The 20,194-nt window shown below is 36.3% G+C and overlaps 1 protein-coding gene across 17 annotated transcripts in view; it reads right to left on the reverse strand.

Moving 5' to 3' along the window:
* dlg2 (discs, large homolog 2 (Drosophila)) overlaps positions 1-20,194 on the reverse strand; it is a 259,732-nt gene that overhangs the window by 148,280 nt on the left and 91,258 nt on the right. For 13 of the 17 annotated variants that reach the window (XM_066699432.1, XM_066699443.1, XM_066699434.1 and 10 more), the window contains 2 exons: positions 18,418-18,579; positions 13,830-13,889 (listed from right to left, as the gene is read on the reverse strand). In XM_066699432.1, the coding sequence (XP_066555529.1) occupies positions 13,830-13,889; positions 18,418-18,579 (222 nt within the window). The remainder of the gene's footprint in view (positions 1-13,829; positions 13,890-18,417; positions 18,580-20,194) is intronic. The other 4 variants (XM_066699445.1, XM_066699448.1, XM_066699440.1 and 1 more) reach the window with 1 other exon arrangement.

A 20,194-nucleotide genomic window follows, 5' to 3' on the forward strand; every position in this document is an offset into this window, starting at 1 on the left:
GTAAAGGTGAAGCTACCTAAGCTCCCGGAGCAATAGTGACAATTAGTGCAATCCACAAATTCTGCGTCTGTTTGGCAGAGATAAGTGCAAATCTTGAAACAACTCATACACCATTGATTCAGACTCAACAAATTAGGATTACGTTTACCCAAAATGCAAAAGACGAGGATTTTGACAAATAAATTAATAACAGAAATGCACCACTGAATCAAATCTCATCAGGACTAATTTTGAACAAGAAAAAATATATGTGCATATTCTGAGAACATTTCAAACAGTTAGGTGCTGAATAATAAACAGCATCTGTATGCTCATAAAACACAGATTATTCACACTTTTGTTTTAGTATTCACACTCAGCAAAAAACCGAGAGCCTCGAGACAAAACAACATCACACACAATATTAAACCAGAACAAACATGTTTGCAATACAGTATAAACGGCTTATTTATTTATTTACTTACTAATATATATATCTTAAGTGAATGTATTTCAAGTAACTACTTAAAGGAGCATATGTCAGTGTTGATCTCGGTTAAATTACTTCTGTAGGTATTACTGACTCGTTGCTGGTTCTATGCTTTTTGTGTTTCAGTCGAGGACTCTTTTCGTTTAATTTATAAGTATAAATAACAGAACTATATCAGATTAAACTGGACGTCTTCCTGCATCTCTATGGTCTCTGATAAACTATTGATAAGTAGAAGCTCCAACAGAAAATAAAATCAGGAATACTGAAAAACAGTTAAACCTTTTTTCTCTCTCTCTCTAAATGTAGGGCTACTATAAATTATGTATTACAACAAAATAACTAAATATCATGCACACTGTTGGGTTCATATTTCTAAGCTGGGAATAGGTTAGCTTCAGTAAATCAAGCTGCTCTGTGGCTCAGCCTAACATGAATATGTGTTGATAATGTTGATAAAGGCAAAGCTTTTTTTTATCCAAATTGCTATGCATATCCATTCATCTAATGGCTCTCTGCATTGGATCTGGCCCTAAGCAAGTAACATGTTATGATCAAACAGTGCCACAGCATCAATCTCAGAAGAACAATGAATCCACCCGTAATAGATGTCGAGGAAAACCGAAGCTATAACCACGGGAATTGAATAACTGCAGACATGTTTGTTTCTTTGCTTAGTCTTATACCGTAATCTTTCTAATCAAATAGATGACAAGTACCACAGTGAATTATGTAACTGTCAAGACGAGCATATGTCAACATAAATTAAGGAGTAATACTGTATGCTTGAAGAAAAGTATGCTGCTGGAGAAAATAAGATGAATACATTTAGAAGCAGCTGCATCTACTGACTCTACTGCGTTTGCCACTATAGAGCAGCTGATGTACAAAAGTGTGAACAATTTGTTTACGCATACAGTGTATGTGTACTTAGGGTAACTATGATTATGTAAAATGATGTGTGTATTGGCAAGCGGGGGTGGGGGTTAAAAATACATTTTCAATAAGTTCTGACAGGATACACTGTTTTGCTTGTGTTAATCCTCAGAAAAAACTCCATAACATCTACCCATGAATCTCAATAAATATACTGCTCAAAACAATTAAGGGAACACTCCAAGTTCAGATATCAATGTTAAGTGTTCCCTTAATTTTTTTTGAGCAGTATACAGCCCAATGGTACAACAACTGTGTGACAAGTTAAGTTATTGTGTTCAAATAATGAATTACAGGCACTTCAGATCATAATCGACACACAAACTAATCAGAATCATCAGAATTCTGCTCAGAACACTTTTAATGGGTCTCTAAAAATACAAAGCATGTCACAGCCCACAGTCACAGATTGTGGCCACTGCTTATCAAGATACATATCTGTGTGGCTCATTATTATAATCAAGGTTCCACTTCGCTAAAAACACCTAATGATTCACATTCATTGAAAATAATTCATCCCCACAATGGGATGACGTGACTACTGACCTTGACATGTACCACAGCATGATGATATGCATCAACAGCAACAGCACTAGTCTTTGGAAAGTAACACTGGTAGCCTGTAAATCAAAAACATGCATTTCCTCTTTGCTGTTGTGAGCCTGATACTTTGAGTCCTGAGGTATTAATGAGACATTGGATTTAATCTTTAATGGGTGGAAAATATACTATAGGTAATATGAGTGGCTGGAAGGCAGGAGACTAAAGAAAGCTCTGTTATTCTGGGACTCGAGCAAAAGAGTTAAGGAAGACCCTACAATCCAACAGAGGGCACCGGTAAACAAAAGCAGAAGGTCAGGACCCCACCTGGGCATGCAGAGTTCAAAGAGCTCTTGACCCCCAGCTCGGCAACAAGTGCAGTCTGAGTGTTTGATGTCCCTTTTGGTCTGCGGCCTCCGCCATCAACAATCAGCCCTGCAGGGTGAGGGGTGATGGCCATGTGTAACCAATATCAAACACAATGTTTATCAGAAGCCCAAAGCTTAAAGAAAGAAAGAAAAGTTAAAGCTATAATTTTCACATTGTTTTTCTAATCAGCAATGGAGATTTAACTGAAAAGGTTAAACACAAAATAAACAACTTATAACACTGGTACCACTTCATTTCCATCACAATGCGAGTAAAATAGCGCACTGTAGTCCATTAACAGGAACACATGCATTTATAAAAAAATAAATAATAATGTAACTAGACACATTATAAGTGCCTGGCGGCAGATAATAGATTTTCGCAGGCAGCAATATGGGACAATGTTCTTTCTACATTGATTGGTCATTTAGTAGTTTTCTAATAGCAAAATACTTTTCAATGTAATGGTTTTTACTGAGAGAAAAAAAACTTGTTTCAGCTTTTGTTTCAAAACGTACTGTGTACACTATCAAGGAAAAAACAACAATGGTTCAAGAGATGATTTCTGGTGTGAAATCTGGTAATCTGTTGTGTAAAATCTCTGTAGGAGGTTATTACAAGACAGCTTATTCCAGTCAGAAAGCACAAAGGAAACGATGCAGCACTTATTTGCAGCTCTCCTTGGTGCTGAAACTCCTGCCCAATCAAACATCCACTTTGCAGAGTTAAAGGCTTGTTTTCTTATTCATAACTTTGAGCTGTTTTACAATGTCAAGAATATTATGATACTATTGTGTATCTGTGTGTGTGTGTCTGTATTAATAAAATGTGCTTGATTTCAGACATGCTAGAAGAATCTGAGAATATCTTCCAAGAATGTTCTCCCGTTAAATTATACAATCTGTTCAAAATGATTAATTATTGTAATATGTGAAGTGTAACTCCAAGTTGTTTTTCTTTTAAGATAACCAATGCAGTTAGTTAACCTTATTATTACTCAATTCTAAAAAAAAAAAAAAAAAAAAAAAGGCTGTTACTTTTCTTTCCTCTATATTGCACTAAAACAAATATCATGGTACGCCCTAATAAAAGCATTTTTTTGTCCATAAATTTGTATTTATGTATTAGGTTCTTAAAATATATAGATGTATACAAATGTAATTATATAAACAAGAAAAATAAAAATGAAGTATTTTCTTTTCATTTGTTTTACTTTTTAAATCTCACTAAGATCAAGACACATGTGAAGGGGCTGGGCTTCAGTGATCACTTTCCTTTTCGAACTGCCTGCAGGATCATCGAATGCTTCTACGCACATTTATGTTTTAGAGTTTCTATTATAAGTTCACTATTTCTTGATTCACACGTAATGACTCGTCTAAAGCAATCACTAATAAAGAGAATACCAGTAGAATATTTGAATACTAGTTGAGCGAAAACCAATCTAGAGCAAGTAATGAACTCATAACCAGCCAGTAAGTTGTATAAATTAAGCAGACTAATTCCTTTTTTAAATTATTATCCCCCTTCCCCCCAACCTGACATGTTGTAAACGAGTGTTCCAGGTGGTCTCTGTGAGATAAAGCTAATCATGCTTTGTCAAGCTGAATCAGAATCCAGGAGATAGGAGTAGGAACACAATAACATACCTCTGTTGCAACAAGTGATTAAACTATCATAACAAGAAACACCCCATTACATTTATTGTACCGCAGCATTGTGAAAAGAATGCCAATGCATTTAAAAGGCTGTTTTAATTTCTGCTAAGCTCCTTCTGTGCCCATAATGCATCAATTATACCAAACAGAGAAGCAACAATAGGTCATAAACTACTGCAAGGAGATAGTGACGCAGCTGACTAGCAGTGAGTGACTGCTGACCAATCACAATTATTCACCCGATCAAGCGAGTTCTGCAAGTCTAGTTAGACGAGTTATCACATGAAAGTTCAAGTCTTAGAAAAAGCACTTTTCCAAAGAAGCAGCAATATGTTGAAAGTAGGAAATGAAAACAAAGTAATTTTGGGAAATAAAATGGAACACAGAGACAATTACTTTCTATGAACATGAAGGGAAAGGATATCTCCTATTGAATTGATAATAGAGTGCAACCTGGCCACGAAGGCACTTCAGTCATTAACAGAAAACTAAAAAAGGGAGTCATATTACAAAATTGAAGCAGAATATTCTTTGGATTCCCACTGGCAGATAACCTAATGAAAGTTCACCTGTAGATTTAAATTAACCCTTCATCAAAGGTATGAAATATTAAATGCAGATATAAATAATTACAACATTTATGTTAGTAGCAAACATGCTAAAGCACTTTAAATTCTCAAAAAAATGTGCCACAAAACTAGCCCAACAAATGCTGAAATATATATGAAGACATTCAACACTGTCGATTGTCTTCTGGAATCTATTTTGTGTCATGCAATTATTTCAGCAGGAGAGTAATCCTATATTGATTATTCTGTTACTAAAAGTCAATTAATATTAACAGGGATGCGGCAAAAGAAAGTGTTTTTCTCATCGCCCCCAATCTATTATTAAAACAGTTCAGCTATCAAGGGTTTTCACAGTTCAGAGTTTCTGCTCACCACAGCACTTTCAGAAACAAAGTTATTAGTTTACTACAATACATAAAAAGTGCACTCTACTAAGAGGCATTTCGGGGCTACAATTATTGTATTAGTAATTTAATGTATGCCAAACCACATGCTGCCGTTGAAGTCTCTTCCATTATTACATAAACTGCTGCACAGCCAGGTTTAAACAATTAGCATCTTGGCTGCGTTTCCAAATTCAGAGAACAAACCAAGTATTTCATCTGCAAAGGGTTCCATATAGCCCATCAAGTATATGGAATGATCGATAGTCCTAGCATGCAAACATCAAAAAGGCTGGGCAGGATCATCAGAGGAAAGGGGAAAACCTCACATTCAAAAAGTTATTTAGTTCAAATATAATAAAGGTACGAGGCAATTGCTGTTGGCTGCTAATATGTCTTGCCGAGGGAACTTTCACCCTAAACGGCCTCCATTTAAAGTGTCTGGGTTCCTTTCTTTTACTGAAAAGACTGAAAAGTTTACATATAACAAAACAGCCCTTGCGTGATGGACTATATAATGTGCTACTGAAGTCTAAAATTAAAAGAATTAATATGGAACTACTGCAGTGTTAACTGGATGATGTTAAGTATCTAAAACCATACAATCAGTTTGAGATAGGTAGAGGTAGCAGAGGTAAAACACTCTGAAGTTTGATAAGCATTAGTTATTTTTGCAACAGGCTTTTATACATGAAGGGCCCAGTCACACTCAAAACTTTGCAGGAACTTCAGCCTGATAGGTATCCATCTGCTTGATCCGAGACATGACACCACTGTAGCGTATGCAGTTAGATGCTGGATTTAATCTGGCTTCTGAGACACAACACTGAGCACCCAAGTGATACAAATCAACAAAGCAACAAATTGGCTACACCAAAACACTGCTCCCTCCAGAGCAATGTATCTGTTGACTGCAGAGAGCTCAGGCGAGTGATGTAAGCATTACAATGTGCGTGTTGAGCTGTCTGACACGTCTGAATATATAAAATAAATAAATCGCTAAATAAATAGCTCAATAAATAAAACATTTATTTTGGAAAATCCACAAATGAGACAAATGCATTTCTGTCAAAATACAAAATGTATTGAAATAGTAGTATATCTTTTAATTCTGGATCTGTCTGACAGATCTAATTTGATTGCACGTCAATGATTTCTTTCTTCTTTATAATAATGAGTTTAAAGTGGAATGCGTCCTGGTTAGACAAGCGTTTCATATCAAACCTGACATTGAACATTTTATATCATGGGACTACATACATCTGAACATGGAAAGGCTTTGATAGCTCTGATAGTTGGGCTAAATCTCTGAAATCAAGAGATGAGGAAATTGAAATCTCAGAAGAAAAACATTCCTTCAAAAGAACCTTTATTGGAGGATTGGAAGAAAATACTTTCTTCACAAATAATACAAAAATAAAAATGCAGCCCGGTGTGGTTTAGTATGCTCTTATTCTTATGCTAGAGGTGACCTTCCAAACAGCTGTTGTTTTGAGAGAAGGAAAGAGGAGGTTCTGTCTTCAGCTGTTACTGCAGTACAAGGTGTTGCTTGTTTTTAAAAAAATGTGACATCAATGCCATTAAAACGAATTAATTGCCTTTATGTAAACATTAAAGGCAAAATAACTTGTAAATAAAAACATGGCTAAACAACAACAATAAGAATCAAGGTTCAGCTATAAAACAAACTGTCAATTTGGTACTATACACTAATAACAAAACCACTGCTGAATCTAGTTCACAACCATGAAATTCAAAAATAAACTAAAAAATCTGTAACATTTAGGTTGTTTATGAGCAATATTTCGACTTGGTTAACTTACATTTTTCACTGGAATTAAGTTGGACGTTAAACGTGCAAACCAACCTAAAACAATGATTTTATGCATCATTACGTGTTGGTATGGTGTATAAGTAAGACACACACCTCTCTTCCAGATTGAGTCTATCATATAAGCAACCAAATATGTAAAATTTTAAACTTACCAAATAGTCAGTTGGTCTGGATGTGTCACAACATCCTGGATAGTGCAAAGACTACGGAATCACCAGATTTGTCTTCCCCATGGCAACTTTTATCAGTTCAACCCAGTGTTAGCATTTCATGGTCTTGCTTCTTGATAGTAATTATAGTTTCCATATACAACATGAAGCGTTTTCTGTGTCTATGACTATGGGTAAAGACGGCAATATTCATTTTTACTTTCCAAAATCAGAGGAGGTTAATCCTCAAGGGAGATTAAGCTAATAAGCAATACCACAGTCAAAAAAGGAAAAAGAAAAAAGCAATCTGCAGCGATCACTTTGATTGCCTACAATGGTTTCTTCAAGAGTGGTATATATCCTACTTATACACATAAAGGTGCATACAACTGATTTTAGAAACTATCCCTTTAAGAGGGTTAGGTTTTAGTTTGGGCTCAGTTTAGGGTTAGGGTTTGCATTCCTGATAAATCTAGTGTTTCCTTAGGGCTTCGTTTCCACTATGCTCACTTGATTGGTTGTTCCTTCAAATTCAAATGTTTGGGGTTGTTAACTTGTGCCCCACACAAGATGTACTGTACAAAACTTACAAACCAAACAAACATCTCTATCTCGATCTTAAGGAGGTAATTAAATGTTGTCTTTAAAACCAAATGGCTCTTCAGAGTCACACGCATCTCTGTGCTCTCAGACAATTTGGCAGCCCTCCCTCCCACATCTGTTGCTATGGCACCATACAAAATGCAGGATCACAATTCCTCTGTCACGTCAAAACAGCTCTTACAAAAAGCAATCAAGTTGAGAACATTCAATCAACAGCTCACCCTTTTATGTCACAAAAAGCAACATTTGCTCAGAGATGTAAATCTCTCTAAATCTCTTATTTATTTGTTTAAATTATTTTTGGAAAGTTTGATTGTGTCTGAATCTGCAGTTCTATCCAACAAAGCTTTGTATCATTTCCATTCACAGTAAATTACAGTTTCATAGATGTAGTGCTCTTATTTTTTCTTTTTATATGGTCTTTAGATTATTTAGTGAATTGTTATATGTGGGAGAGGGTTTTTTGTACATTTTAATCCCTTTGGAAAAAACCCAATACATCTGTAAGATCATATAAAATCTGCACTCCTTTACCATAACTATCAGACATACTTTATAACATAACCAACCCCAGGCTTCTTTTGCAACAAATACAACTGTAGTCTTAAAAACTTAAATGTGCATGTATATGAAAATATTAAACTATGATCATAGTGTTGCATATTCCAGCAAAAAACACAATTACAAAAAGCATGCTTCTAGAAGCTGAGTAAAAGAGCAAACCCCCATACAGACGCAGACAAGAGCCCACTCAATAGCCACCTCACATCAATGCAGACTTTGACAGAGTGAGAAAGGATTGCTCAGCACTAGGCTCTACTCCCTCTCTCCACAGTTCACCCACACAGTTTTAGTTCTGGGCTTTGTGGGATCAAGGAGGCGTAAGATATGTGAAGAGCTGCTTCGTGAGGTCTGTGGATGTCCCCTCAATTAGATGAGCAGCAATGGAGAATGCCAATACTAGCCAATACCATTGAATGATGACACATGAAACGAGCTTGGTTTTGTTTTTTCTGCCCTGAATGAGCCTTTTACCTGAAAAACATCATGATACAAATTGTATAATATATGTATTTTGAGTGATTGAAAATTGTTTCTATACTGTAATGAAGAGTTTATGGTTCCGTATTGAAATAGAAAACAATCTAGGAAGGGAGGAATGGAACTCAGACATTCAATAATTTCTTCAACAAGAGTTTGAAGGCAGCAAGTATATTCTGATTTATATTAACACTTGTAATAAATAGTACATAGCACTAAAAATTATAGCTGCAAATAAATAAATCTGTGCTTAGTCTCACCACTGATTTATTGAAAATCTGTGTTAAATATTATTGGCCATGGGCATGCTCACAACCATTCCTAATCATACTGTCAGTGTCTTTTTCTTTCGTTTTTTCCTGGGGAATTTGGATATAAAGACTGGAGAGGGAGCTCAAACTTGTGAGTGTCCACTGCAGTTCAAATAATGTGTCTATGAGCCTCTTAATTCCTGCAAACAGTTTATTTCTAGTACTTTACATTTCTTTGTCAGGTTGACTATACAGATTAATAGAGTATATAAATTAATATATAATATTTGTAAATGGTATCACTTATAAGACTGAGTAATGAGTTCATTTCTATTACAGTTCTTTGGGCCAAATTAATTAAGGTTTTGCTTTAGGGCTAGGAACCTTTTATATTTTGGTTAAAAAGGCGTGATTGATTGAAAAAGAGTAGAAAACAATTAGTATGTTAATTTAAAGTCTTATTTTAGCAATTACAATTATTTAACAGATTCTGATCAAATTAGCAATTTCCCTTTAAGGAACCGTATAAACTTTCAAATGTTGCCTGGAACATGGCACATTTTGATTTATCTTTAATGAGTCAATAAAAAAACAAATTGAAAGCTGGATGTTTAATATTAATAATAATGTAAAGATATTTAAAGATAAAACTATTTAAGGATTAAAAGGTTCAAATGGTAAATCACAGCACTTCATTGTCAATTAAATGTACCCTTATCAGTTTTATATGACTCATCTGTGTCCATAAATGCTTTACCTTAAACACAGGTGAACATGAAAAAATGATGAGAAAATTAGAAGTGGATGCCTCTCTAACACAAAAACACAGCCTTGTTTTTTTCAATTCTTTGCTGTTGTGTGTCCGACAGGGTTCGAAAGCTTGGTTTCCAGAGGCGCCAAATGCACACTTTGATGCGCAGGAGGTGCCATTAGCTAGCCACATCTGCACTGTAATTTCAAAAACAATCATGGGAATGCCATTCAAGAGTCAATGGCTCATGCTGCTTGACAATAAAGATTTTTAGATTCTTGTCTCTCAGGGGGCTCAAACAGGAGATACAATCAAGACAAGCAGATAGGAGCGCTGGTGTAACTGTCCCAGGAGACAACCCCAACAACGATGTCTGTAATTCATTAGGCAATCTGGAGATGTTATTTCCGTTCAATCTTTTGTTTTTAATTGAGCAAACAAAATGTTTTCATTTAAAGGTGTGTGGGGAACTTCAGATACAATAAGTTAATAGGATCAAGTTGTTCCTTCACATATGAGCATTTATATACACATATGTTTTCCTAAAGATAAAAGTATTTGACCAAAGGACACTACCAGTACTCAAATATGGCTCTGAAACTTGGTCACTAAATGCAAAAATGTTACAGAAACTGCGGACAACACTAAGAAGCATGGAAAGATGTCTGCTTTGTATAACAAGAAGAGATGGATCCGAGAACAAACTAAAATATATGACATAATTGAAATAGTGAACGTGTTAAAATGGCAATGTGCCGGACACATCGCAAGAACAGATTCAAGATGGACCAAAGGATGCTATCGAATGGATCCCAAGAGATGAAGAGAGACCTAGAAGACGACGGCATAAAACACGGAAAGATGAAATACACTTTGCAGGCGTGACATGGAAAAAGGGAAGCTATAGATCGAAGCAAGTGGAAACAACTTGAGCAGGCCTTCATCCAGCAGTGGATCGATATGGGCTGCTGATGATAATGATATAGGCCTATACATATATTAATGAAAATATATGTACCAATTAGCGGCAATAACTCTATGCTACACTAAGGGTTTTCTTTTTTTTTTTTTACTCAGACAGTTCTCTCTCTTGTATAGAAAGTAAAAGCTGACAATTATGCTAACAATCAGTGCCATCTGTTCATACTGTATTTCAAACACTCAGCCTTGATAGCACTCCAAATCGTCCTTGGTAAACAACCTTGAACTTGCTAAGCAGAGGAAAAACAAAAAAATCAATACCTAGTTCATCAGCACTGTGACTCTCGGCAATGGATTTGTTTGGGACACCTGTAGTTAATGATCTTTATTTGCATCTTTCTGCCATCGCTTCTAATTCTGAGAGCTCACCCCTTAGAATAATTAATACCGTATTTCACTGTGAAACAAAGGTAAGGAACCGTCATAAAGGCTGTAATTATCTTCACATTCTCACTCTCACTTTAATATATATAGACAAGTCTTCAGATAAGGATTATGAAAAGGTTGTCTTTGATTTTTATTTCTGGTTTAATTAACTTAACAACTGTGTGCAGCTGCGATACAGTAGTTCAGACCAGACTGAAGTGAACTTGATCCCTTTATCCCCAGGATTGCAGTGAATAGCCACAGAAATCTATAAGCAACCCTGTCCGTTATGCCTTAATGAAGGGTAATATGAAAAATCACATTTACAAAAGCAGATTAAGAATTTTTCTAATTTGCCTTTAATGAAGTAAGTAGTACTGGATTTGCCCGAAGAAAGGAGAGTGGGCTGGGGATTTTAGTAATGCAGGACCTTGAGCTCATCATCATTTTATATTTTCCTTTGCACATCTCTTTAGCGAAACTGTCCTTGCTCTACAGATAAAAATGATTTCCATGTGCTTTGAGAACTGCATTGATTTGAAGAATATAAATCCTTATTTCCTTATAATGTTTTTATGTGAATTGCAGTATTATCCCTGATAAGAATGATTTAGGGTTGCCTGACAGGATGTGTTAAGTAAAAATGGATTCTAAGGTCACAGCAAGTGTTGTGTTGCTATCTCCAAAACTATGCCTCAGTTCGGTTTGTTCTTGACATGTATTTATTTGTTAGGAATACCAATATGGATACTAGATGGAAGAAACTCCACTAGCAAACCCACAAAATACAATATACAAATAGCAATCAGGATTTTCTCTGTTCTTATATCATTCCCTTTCATATCCAGGCCTCCATAACAAACAGACAAGTTCACAAGTGCACCTGAGCATTGTGGGAGTAATATATACATGTCATGCGTGTCCATTTGTAGGTTACATGGATTGAAAGCCTCATGAACACAATGGAAAGCAACACTTTTAGCAAAGCCATGTAATTCAGGACCCTTAAAAATATACAGCAATGTGAGCTGTTTCAATGCCACAACTTTCATGCCATGAAGGTAGAGACTTTTTTTTTTTTTTTGGCAACACAATTAAACCATTGTATTAAAGCAATTTTTCAACAAAGTCCCAGGGCTAAAACATAAATTGAGAGGAGGAATTCATAGGCATTGGCTGCCACATGATTCATGCACAGTTTTTGCAAACTTTGAATTTCCCTGCTTTCATTGTACCCACATAAAATGGAGCTCATCAAATTCAGTCACGTTTCAACTTCTGTTAGATATGTAAATGTCTGAATTCAGAACTACCACATTAACCAAACAAAGTCAATAAATATTTAACAAAAACAATCTGAAAATAATAATAATGAGAGATGATGGGATGTGTTGTACACACCAAAGAAGAGACTAATACCTGAAGGCCATGAACACACAACAGAAAAAAGCCTTTATGTTCCACCCTGCTTGGAGATCACATGAGCCTATCTGTTGTGGAACCTTTCAAGCTACAATGTGCAATAATAAATGACACGCAGGTGGAGACGTCTCGATCTGTCAGTAAGCATATGCATCAGGTGTGTCAGGATAATATGTACTGCATCAGGGTTACATATTTGTGCTTTACTCTGGAGCAACTTCTACCTCCTACACTTTACACTGTGATGACTAGAAAATACATTAATTTTGTTTTATTAATTACTGCTGGATTTGTTTGGATTGTCCAGGATTATAGATATATATAAAAAAAACACTGAGTCAACATTAGATAAATGCAATAATACATTATATTGAGTAATCCATTTAAATCAACTTGAATTCTCTGGAGCAATGAATTGTTAATTCAAGGCCAAAGCATTTAGCTCGCTAGTAGAAACTATCTGATTAAAGAGGCTGTGTCAGAACCAAATCCCATGGGTTTACTTGCTAAAACATCATTAAAACCTTCAAGATAAAACAAACAAATGGTATGGAATTTAAACTAATGAGGAAGATATGATAAATGTGCAGGTACAGTAGAGCTTATAGGCATTATTACTCAAGGAACTACCAGCATCAAAAAGCCACTCATAAACATTATAGCTGTCAGTTTCTGGCAAAATAAATAATTAATAAGTAAATATCAAATATATTTAGTCTGCTTAAATTAATAAATAACCATTCTAAAGATTGATGTTAAATACATGAGCCGACAGCTCAGAAGCATGTCAACTAAAAAGTACAGAATCTTGTGGGAAATTAACAAAATGCACACAAACGAAAATCACAATATTTTTGTTCACTGCAAAATCTTTTTAGTATTTTTCATGAAGTAGTCCTTTATGAAAGCTCTTGAACCTAAATCCCATAGCCAACCGTAGTACTGAAACATTAAGTGAGTCTGCAAAGAGCGTAAGCCCGGCTAAATGAATCTCACAGGATGAAATCAATATTCAACATGACAAAATCGAGGCATTAACCAAAAATAATGAAAATTCAGTAGACATTGTGGAGTCAGCAGCCTAATGATTATATATATATATATATATATATATATATACATACACACACACACATATATATATATATATATATATAGAAGAGAGAGAGATGTTAAGTAGGATAAGGGATTATCTGCATTGTCTGACTGTCAGTCAAAAATACACTAGAGTTCAATTCAGTCACTATGTGGCCATATGTAATTCTAAAAGATAAGAGAATATAGACAGGAACAAATATTTGCGTTTCCTCCCGTAAACATTGCTGAGAGCTCCTAGTGCACAGCACCTCTCACTCTCTCCTGCTACTGCATGGTTTCCAAGTCTGTAGATGCAAGTTGCCAGTACAATTCAACCACAAGACAAATAGGCAGAACAAACAAAACCTGCAATAAAATCAGATGTCCCCAATGATACAGGAAATACATTTTCAAGTAAAAGTAAACTTGCCAGGTAGTTTGCAGCAGTCAGACCCGGGTATGTAAGATCAAAACGGGTAACCAGTGCAGGCTGCAGGTAAGAAATAAGACATATAATCACTAGCAAGTATACTTGAAAGAAAGAAAAGATGAAATTGTCATAAAGATTAGATGATGAATCAATACTTCAGTCATACTGCATGGACCACAATGGCATTAAGGGTACAACTGGATGAGCATGTTGTTTGGTACAGCAGAAAGGAGAAAGACCCTTGAGAAGCTCAAAATAATGGGAATGGGGCAATTACTGGAGAAATACTACAAGGAGAGCTACTCGCATCACAAAGTTAAAAAATAAATAAAAAAATCTTTCATTATAAACACGAAAGGAACACATCTTACCTTTGCATGTTTATTTTATTTTACAGATGCCTTGAGGGGCAAGACAAATATTTAACCACATTGCTTTTTGACTTCTCCATTTCTTGACAACAAAATGAAAAAGACTGTCTTTAGAAGCAGCAACCTCCCCATTAAACCAGAGAACACGTCCGTCAGACCTGCTGGTCACTGCTCTGCTATAAAGTTCATGCACTTATCCATAACTCTGAATACTCAGCATAACTCTATACTTCCCAAACAAAAGAACAAAACGGAACAGTATTTTTAAGTGTTGACATCACACTATTTAAAACTTTTACTGCACAGGTAGCATAAATAAAATCTCTGTAATTCTATGTTAAAAGACAAACTCTGTGTCCTCTGCAAGGATCTGTATGTTAATGGGGACTTTGCAAAGAACCAGAAAGTCAAAGAGCAAGGCAAGCTCTGCCAGCATCTTCTATTATAGATATGACTATTACTATCATAAGTCAGCTGCATAAGCGTTTTCTATACTCTATACAAGAATGAAGCATAACCTGTGTTTTTATCTATTCAGTGAAATACAGAAAGATGGAACCAAAATTAAAATTCAACTTATCTGGGAAAAAAAACACAATACTGTAGTGTGTAGATATGGTGGTGCTCTGTTGATTATATTTAAGTGGTAAGATATATGCCTATAGGAATAAGACCTGTTACTTTAGAAAACAGTCTAACAGATCCCATGTACATGCACTCCCAACGTGTCCCTGAAGACCATGATGGCTAGACCTTTCGAAAAGACTGTTCCTACTAAAACACTGTCGTGACTTACTGCAATGCACATTGTATGATCTTGTGCAGTGCTTTACTAGTATTTTGTTTTATTTGTATTTTAGAGTGATACCGAAATTAATTGGCGTGAAGTTGACACAATGGCACACAAACTGCATGCTAGTAATTTTATCTGGACGTATAAAGGTTCAGTGTCCTTGAGCTGAAGGTTTCTGTTATGGCAAGAGAGATCATCAGTTTTCAGGATTCTGTCCAATGTGCATCTTCAGGCCATATTTTGAGATGGCAGGTGACCTGTTTCGGATTTGTTGTTCAAACTCGATGTCCATCAGTTTTCAAACGGCAACATTTAATTCCTGCTGGAAAGTCACAGAGATCCGTCAATTGTCTGGAGATTGTTGTCAACTTTACAAAGGCGCACATGGATGGTATATATCAGGTGATTACATTACTATTCTGTAGGCATTTACAAAAACATTTATTAAACACCGTAAGATTGTAACTTCTCTCTCTGTAGTCCCATAACACAGCAGGAAGACATCTTGCTTCTCAATAACTAATAAAAACAGACTTTCTTCTTGGCCTTAATGCACTTGGTTGAAATTGGAAGATACATACTTGATATCCTCACTCTGTGGGCAGTAAACAATGCAGGAAGAGATGAAAGGCCTTCAGTTTTGCAGATGAGCGATGTAAACAGCACAAGCTTTTGTCTCAGTTTTGGGATTTTTCAATGCGACTGTCACTTAAGAGGGGTTCATTATTATTCGTACACTTGTACATTTACTTGAAGGTTTCTGTGTGCATCACACACGTCCTTTCATGTCGGAGGGAGAACAGAACACTAATGACCATCTATTTTCTGAGCACTGAGAAACAAAAACACGCTTGGAACATCTTCGATCACATGGCCATGGTAGGATCACAGGTTCACCAACATACATCTGTCCGAGTGCGGAAATCTTCCAAAGAACTGCATTTACACAAAGGTTCCCAAAAAGAGATACATTTCAAAGCTGTGCAGATTTCAGTTTCTAAATGAATTTCTGTGACAGGAAAACAAATAGCCAAATATTTCACACAAATGTGGTTACATGTGGTAGATTTTCTTTCTTGTAAAGTGGCATGTAATGGGGGGGACGCATTCCTTGGATCAGATTCTTACACTCAAAGCTTCAATGGGTCATGATCATGATCTTGTATTAAGATTTAAAATATGATACATCTCCTTGTCCTTGGCCCTATAAGCCAATCGTTTTAGAGATGGTTATTAGCAGATACCAACAAATAAATTCAATCAAAGCCCCCCTTGTCAGCTGATCTGAACAGCACTAAATCTTTAACACGTTTGGTTACTCGACAATATTGGCCACATCCTAACGATTCCTATTGGAGCTGGAAAAGCTATAGCTAGTGTGGAACATATTAAGTCATGCAATGTGCATCACAGTCTAGAGTGATGATTCACGATGCATGCATCCTCATGGCAAATAACATCTTTATTTATGGATTAATTTTGTTGAATATTCCCCACATATTGTCTGATAGTTTGCTTTGATCAATAATGTCTTGGCAATGGAAATACTCTACAATATGTACAATAATAATGTTAATGGTAACAACAAAAATAATAATGTGGAGCCTCAAAAAATTGAACGATATGATAAAATGGACTTTCTAAATTTCATTAATCGAAATGCAACAAGTGATGTCATAATTCTCTACTATTAAAAAAAGCCCTCAAAATGTAAAACACAGTGCACACACTGAGTTAGCGGACTATAATAACTTGAAGTCTCAGCACCACCTAGTGCTGATATACATCATAACACCCTCCAGAGACAGGAAACAATGTGCAGAGTTCAGAGTATTAAGATAATACTTAACTGAAGCAGCATTAATAATGTCCTTATATCTGAGATACCAGTAGAGCATAAATAGATGTTATAAATGCCAGGATATATTATGCAATACTGGCGCAACATGATAGTTAACTCTTCAACATTAAGTTGATATAAGAAACATAAATAAATAAATAAATAAATAAATAAATTAAATAAATAATGATGTACTAGCCACTGAACATCTACCTTCATATATATAATTATTGTATGCATTATTTAAAGCATTTGTCAGAAACATTTAAAGTTCTTCAGAACTCATTATTCTCCACTTAAATTTATACGTGAAGCTTAACTTCAAAAGGTACTCCAGTCAAGCCACATATCAATGGGAGCTCTTAATTTCTGTTATATATATATATATATGTATATATATATATATATATATATATATATATATGTATATATATATATATATATATATATATACACACACATGTATATATATATATATGTATATATACACATATATATATATATATATACACATATACATATATATATATATACACATATACACATATATATATATATCATATATTTATGTTGAGACTGAAAAACCTGAGAATGTCTGAGCATAACAGGATGGTCTGAAAGAGGTTATAAGATAAACATAGAACACAGAAGAAAAATAAGAATGAACTTCACATGCTAAAATGTATCTTAAATGAGCAGTCCACTGACGTAATGTGTGTTAAATTGAATGGCTCCTAGCTAATTGAAGACTAAAGCACTAGATGTTAAAACAAGTCTTTGCAATTTGACAGACCTTCATCTGTAAAGACCATTACTGCCACATAAAAACTGACTATTAGAGAAGCAGCAATCTTGAATAAATGACAATGGAAAGACAAATTATTTAATATAAATTCATTATACCTGGGTTCCCAGTCTAAAGGCTATAAAACAGAGATGGCATATGTTGTCTGTACAGATTCAAATCTACACAAATGTTAAGCCCATGGAGAAACTATAAAAGGTGGTGCAATATTAAGAGCAATTCTACACTTTACTCAATAAAAGCTAATATACCCACATACAAACCTTGCAGGCTGCTGCGATTGTCCTTGGGTTGAGAGTTAACTCAAGAAACACCCATTAACTCAGTGAACACAGTGCGTTTCCTCAATATATTTGCAAATAAAAACAAACCAGAAAAGCCTGTATGTTGAAATGTTGTGTATAAAATCACATTACACATTCCATGTAGTCACATCCGCTCTCTTGTTTGGTGCTGATTTGGGTTTATAAAATGCGAGCGCCTACTCAACGGCTCTTAAGTGATTTTTTCTAAAGCATCTTATTATGTAATGGTAAGATGTCAAATCAGTGCACCATCTATTACCACAAGCTTATCAACCTCCACCACCTCTCCTTCGCAAGAGACAACTTGGCCAGTTTGCCCCGTATGAAAATGGGTTCTATAAATGTGGCAGAATGGCCACATGAGGGTTGTGAATCATGAAGTGAAAAACAAGGAGGTCTAGTTGCACACAAAGACAACACTATGTGATGTTACACTCGCACCACAAGCCCCAGGCACCCAATATCCAGACTGACCTTAAGGGGAGAAATGTGCGAATGAGAAACATATCCGTGGACGTTCTCGATCTCGGACAGGTTCTTCTCGGACACGTGCACCAGCTCCGGGGGCCGGACTTCATTTGTTAGGCGAGGGAAGCCGTGATCTTGTGGTGGAGAGTCTTCATCCTGATATCGGTACTTCTTGAGGGAAGAGAAAACACAATAGAGAGAAAAAGAGAAAGACGACAATTAGGCTATCCTGGTTTACTACAAATTTACTTCCGACCAAAAAAGTATTAATTAGTTTAAATCAAAAGTGTTTCTGGGATTGTGGATGAACTACATTTACTGTTATATGCATAGGAGAGATACATTGCATGGTGTGTACAGTGAGGGGAAAAAAGTATTTGATCCCCTGCTGATATTGTACGTTTGCCCACTGACAAAGAAATTATCAGTCTATAATTTTAATGGTAGGTGTATTTTAACAGTGAGAGACAGAATAACAACAAAAAAATCCAGAAAAAATGCATTTCAAAAAAGTTATAAATTGATGTGCATGTTAATGAGGGAAATAAGTATATGATCCCCTATCAATCAGCAAGATTTCTGGCTCCCAGGTGTCTTTTATACAGGTAACGAGCTGAGATTAGGAGCACTCTCTTAAAGGGACTCTCCTAATCTCAGCTCGTTACCTGTATAAAAGACACCTGTCCACAGAAGCAATCAATCAATCAGATTCCAAACTCTGCACCATGGCCAAGACCAAAGAGCTGTCCAAGGATGTCAGGGACAAGATTGTAGACCTACACAAGGCTGGAATGGGCTACAAGACCATCGCCAAGCAGCTTGGTGAGAAGGTGACAACAGTTGGTGCGATTATTCGCAAATGGAAGAAACACAAAATAACGGTCAGTCTCCCTCGGTCTGGGTTTCCATGCAAGATCTCACCTCGTGGAGTTTCAATGATCATGAGAACGGTGAGGAATCAGCTCAGAACTACACGGGAGGATCTTGTTAATGATCTCAAGGCAGCTGGGACCATAGTCACCAAGAAAACAATTGGTAACACACTACGCCGTGAAGGACTGAAATCCTGCAGCACCTGCAAGGTCCCCCTGCTCAAGAAAGCACATGTACAGGCCCGTCTGAAGTTTGCCAATGAACATCTGAATGATTCAGAGGAGAACTGGGTGAAAGTGTTGTGGTCAGATGAGACCAAAATCGAGCTCTTTGGCATCAACTCAACTCGCCGTGTTTGGAGGAGGAGGAATGACCCCAAGAACACCATCCCCACCGTCAAACATGGAGGTGGAAACATTATGCTTTGGGGGTGTTTTTCTGCTAAGGGGACAGGACAACTGCACCACATCAAAGGGACGATGGACGGGGCCATGTACCATCAAATCTTGGGTGAGAACCTCCTTCCCTCAGCCAGGGCATTGAAAATGGGTCGTGGATGGGTATTCCAGCATGACAATGACCCAAAACACACAGCCAAGGCAACAAAGGAGTGGCTCAAGAAGAAGCACATTAAGGTCCTGGAGTGGCCTAGCCAGTCTCCAGACCTTAATCCCATAGAAAATCTGTGGCGGGAGCTGAAGGTTCGAGATGCCAAACGTCAGCCTCGAAACCTTAATAACTTGGAGAGGATCTGCAAAGAGGAGTGGGACAAAATCCCTTCTGAGATGTGTGCAAACCTGGTGGCCAACTACAAGAAACGTCTGACCTCTGTGATCGCCAACAAGGGTTTTGCCACCAAGTACTAAGTCGTAGGGGTCAAATACTTATTTCCCTCATTAACACGCAAATC

Source organism: Amia ocellicauda, chromosome 3 (assembly GCF_036373705.1).
Source record: "Amia ocellicauda isolate fAmiCal2 chromosome 3, fAmiCal2.hap1, whole genome shotgun sequence".
NCBI classification, from domain to species: domain Eukaryota; kingdom Metazoa; phylum Chordata; class Actinopteri; order Amiiformes; family Amiidae; genus Amia; species Amia ocellicauda.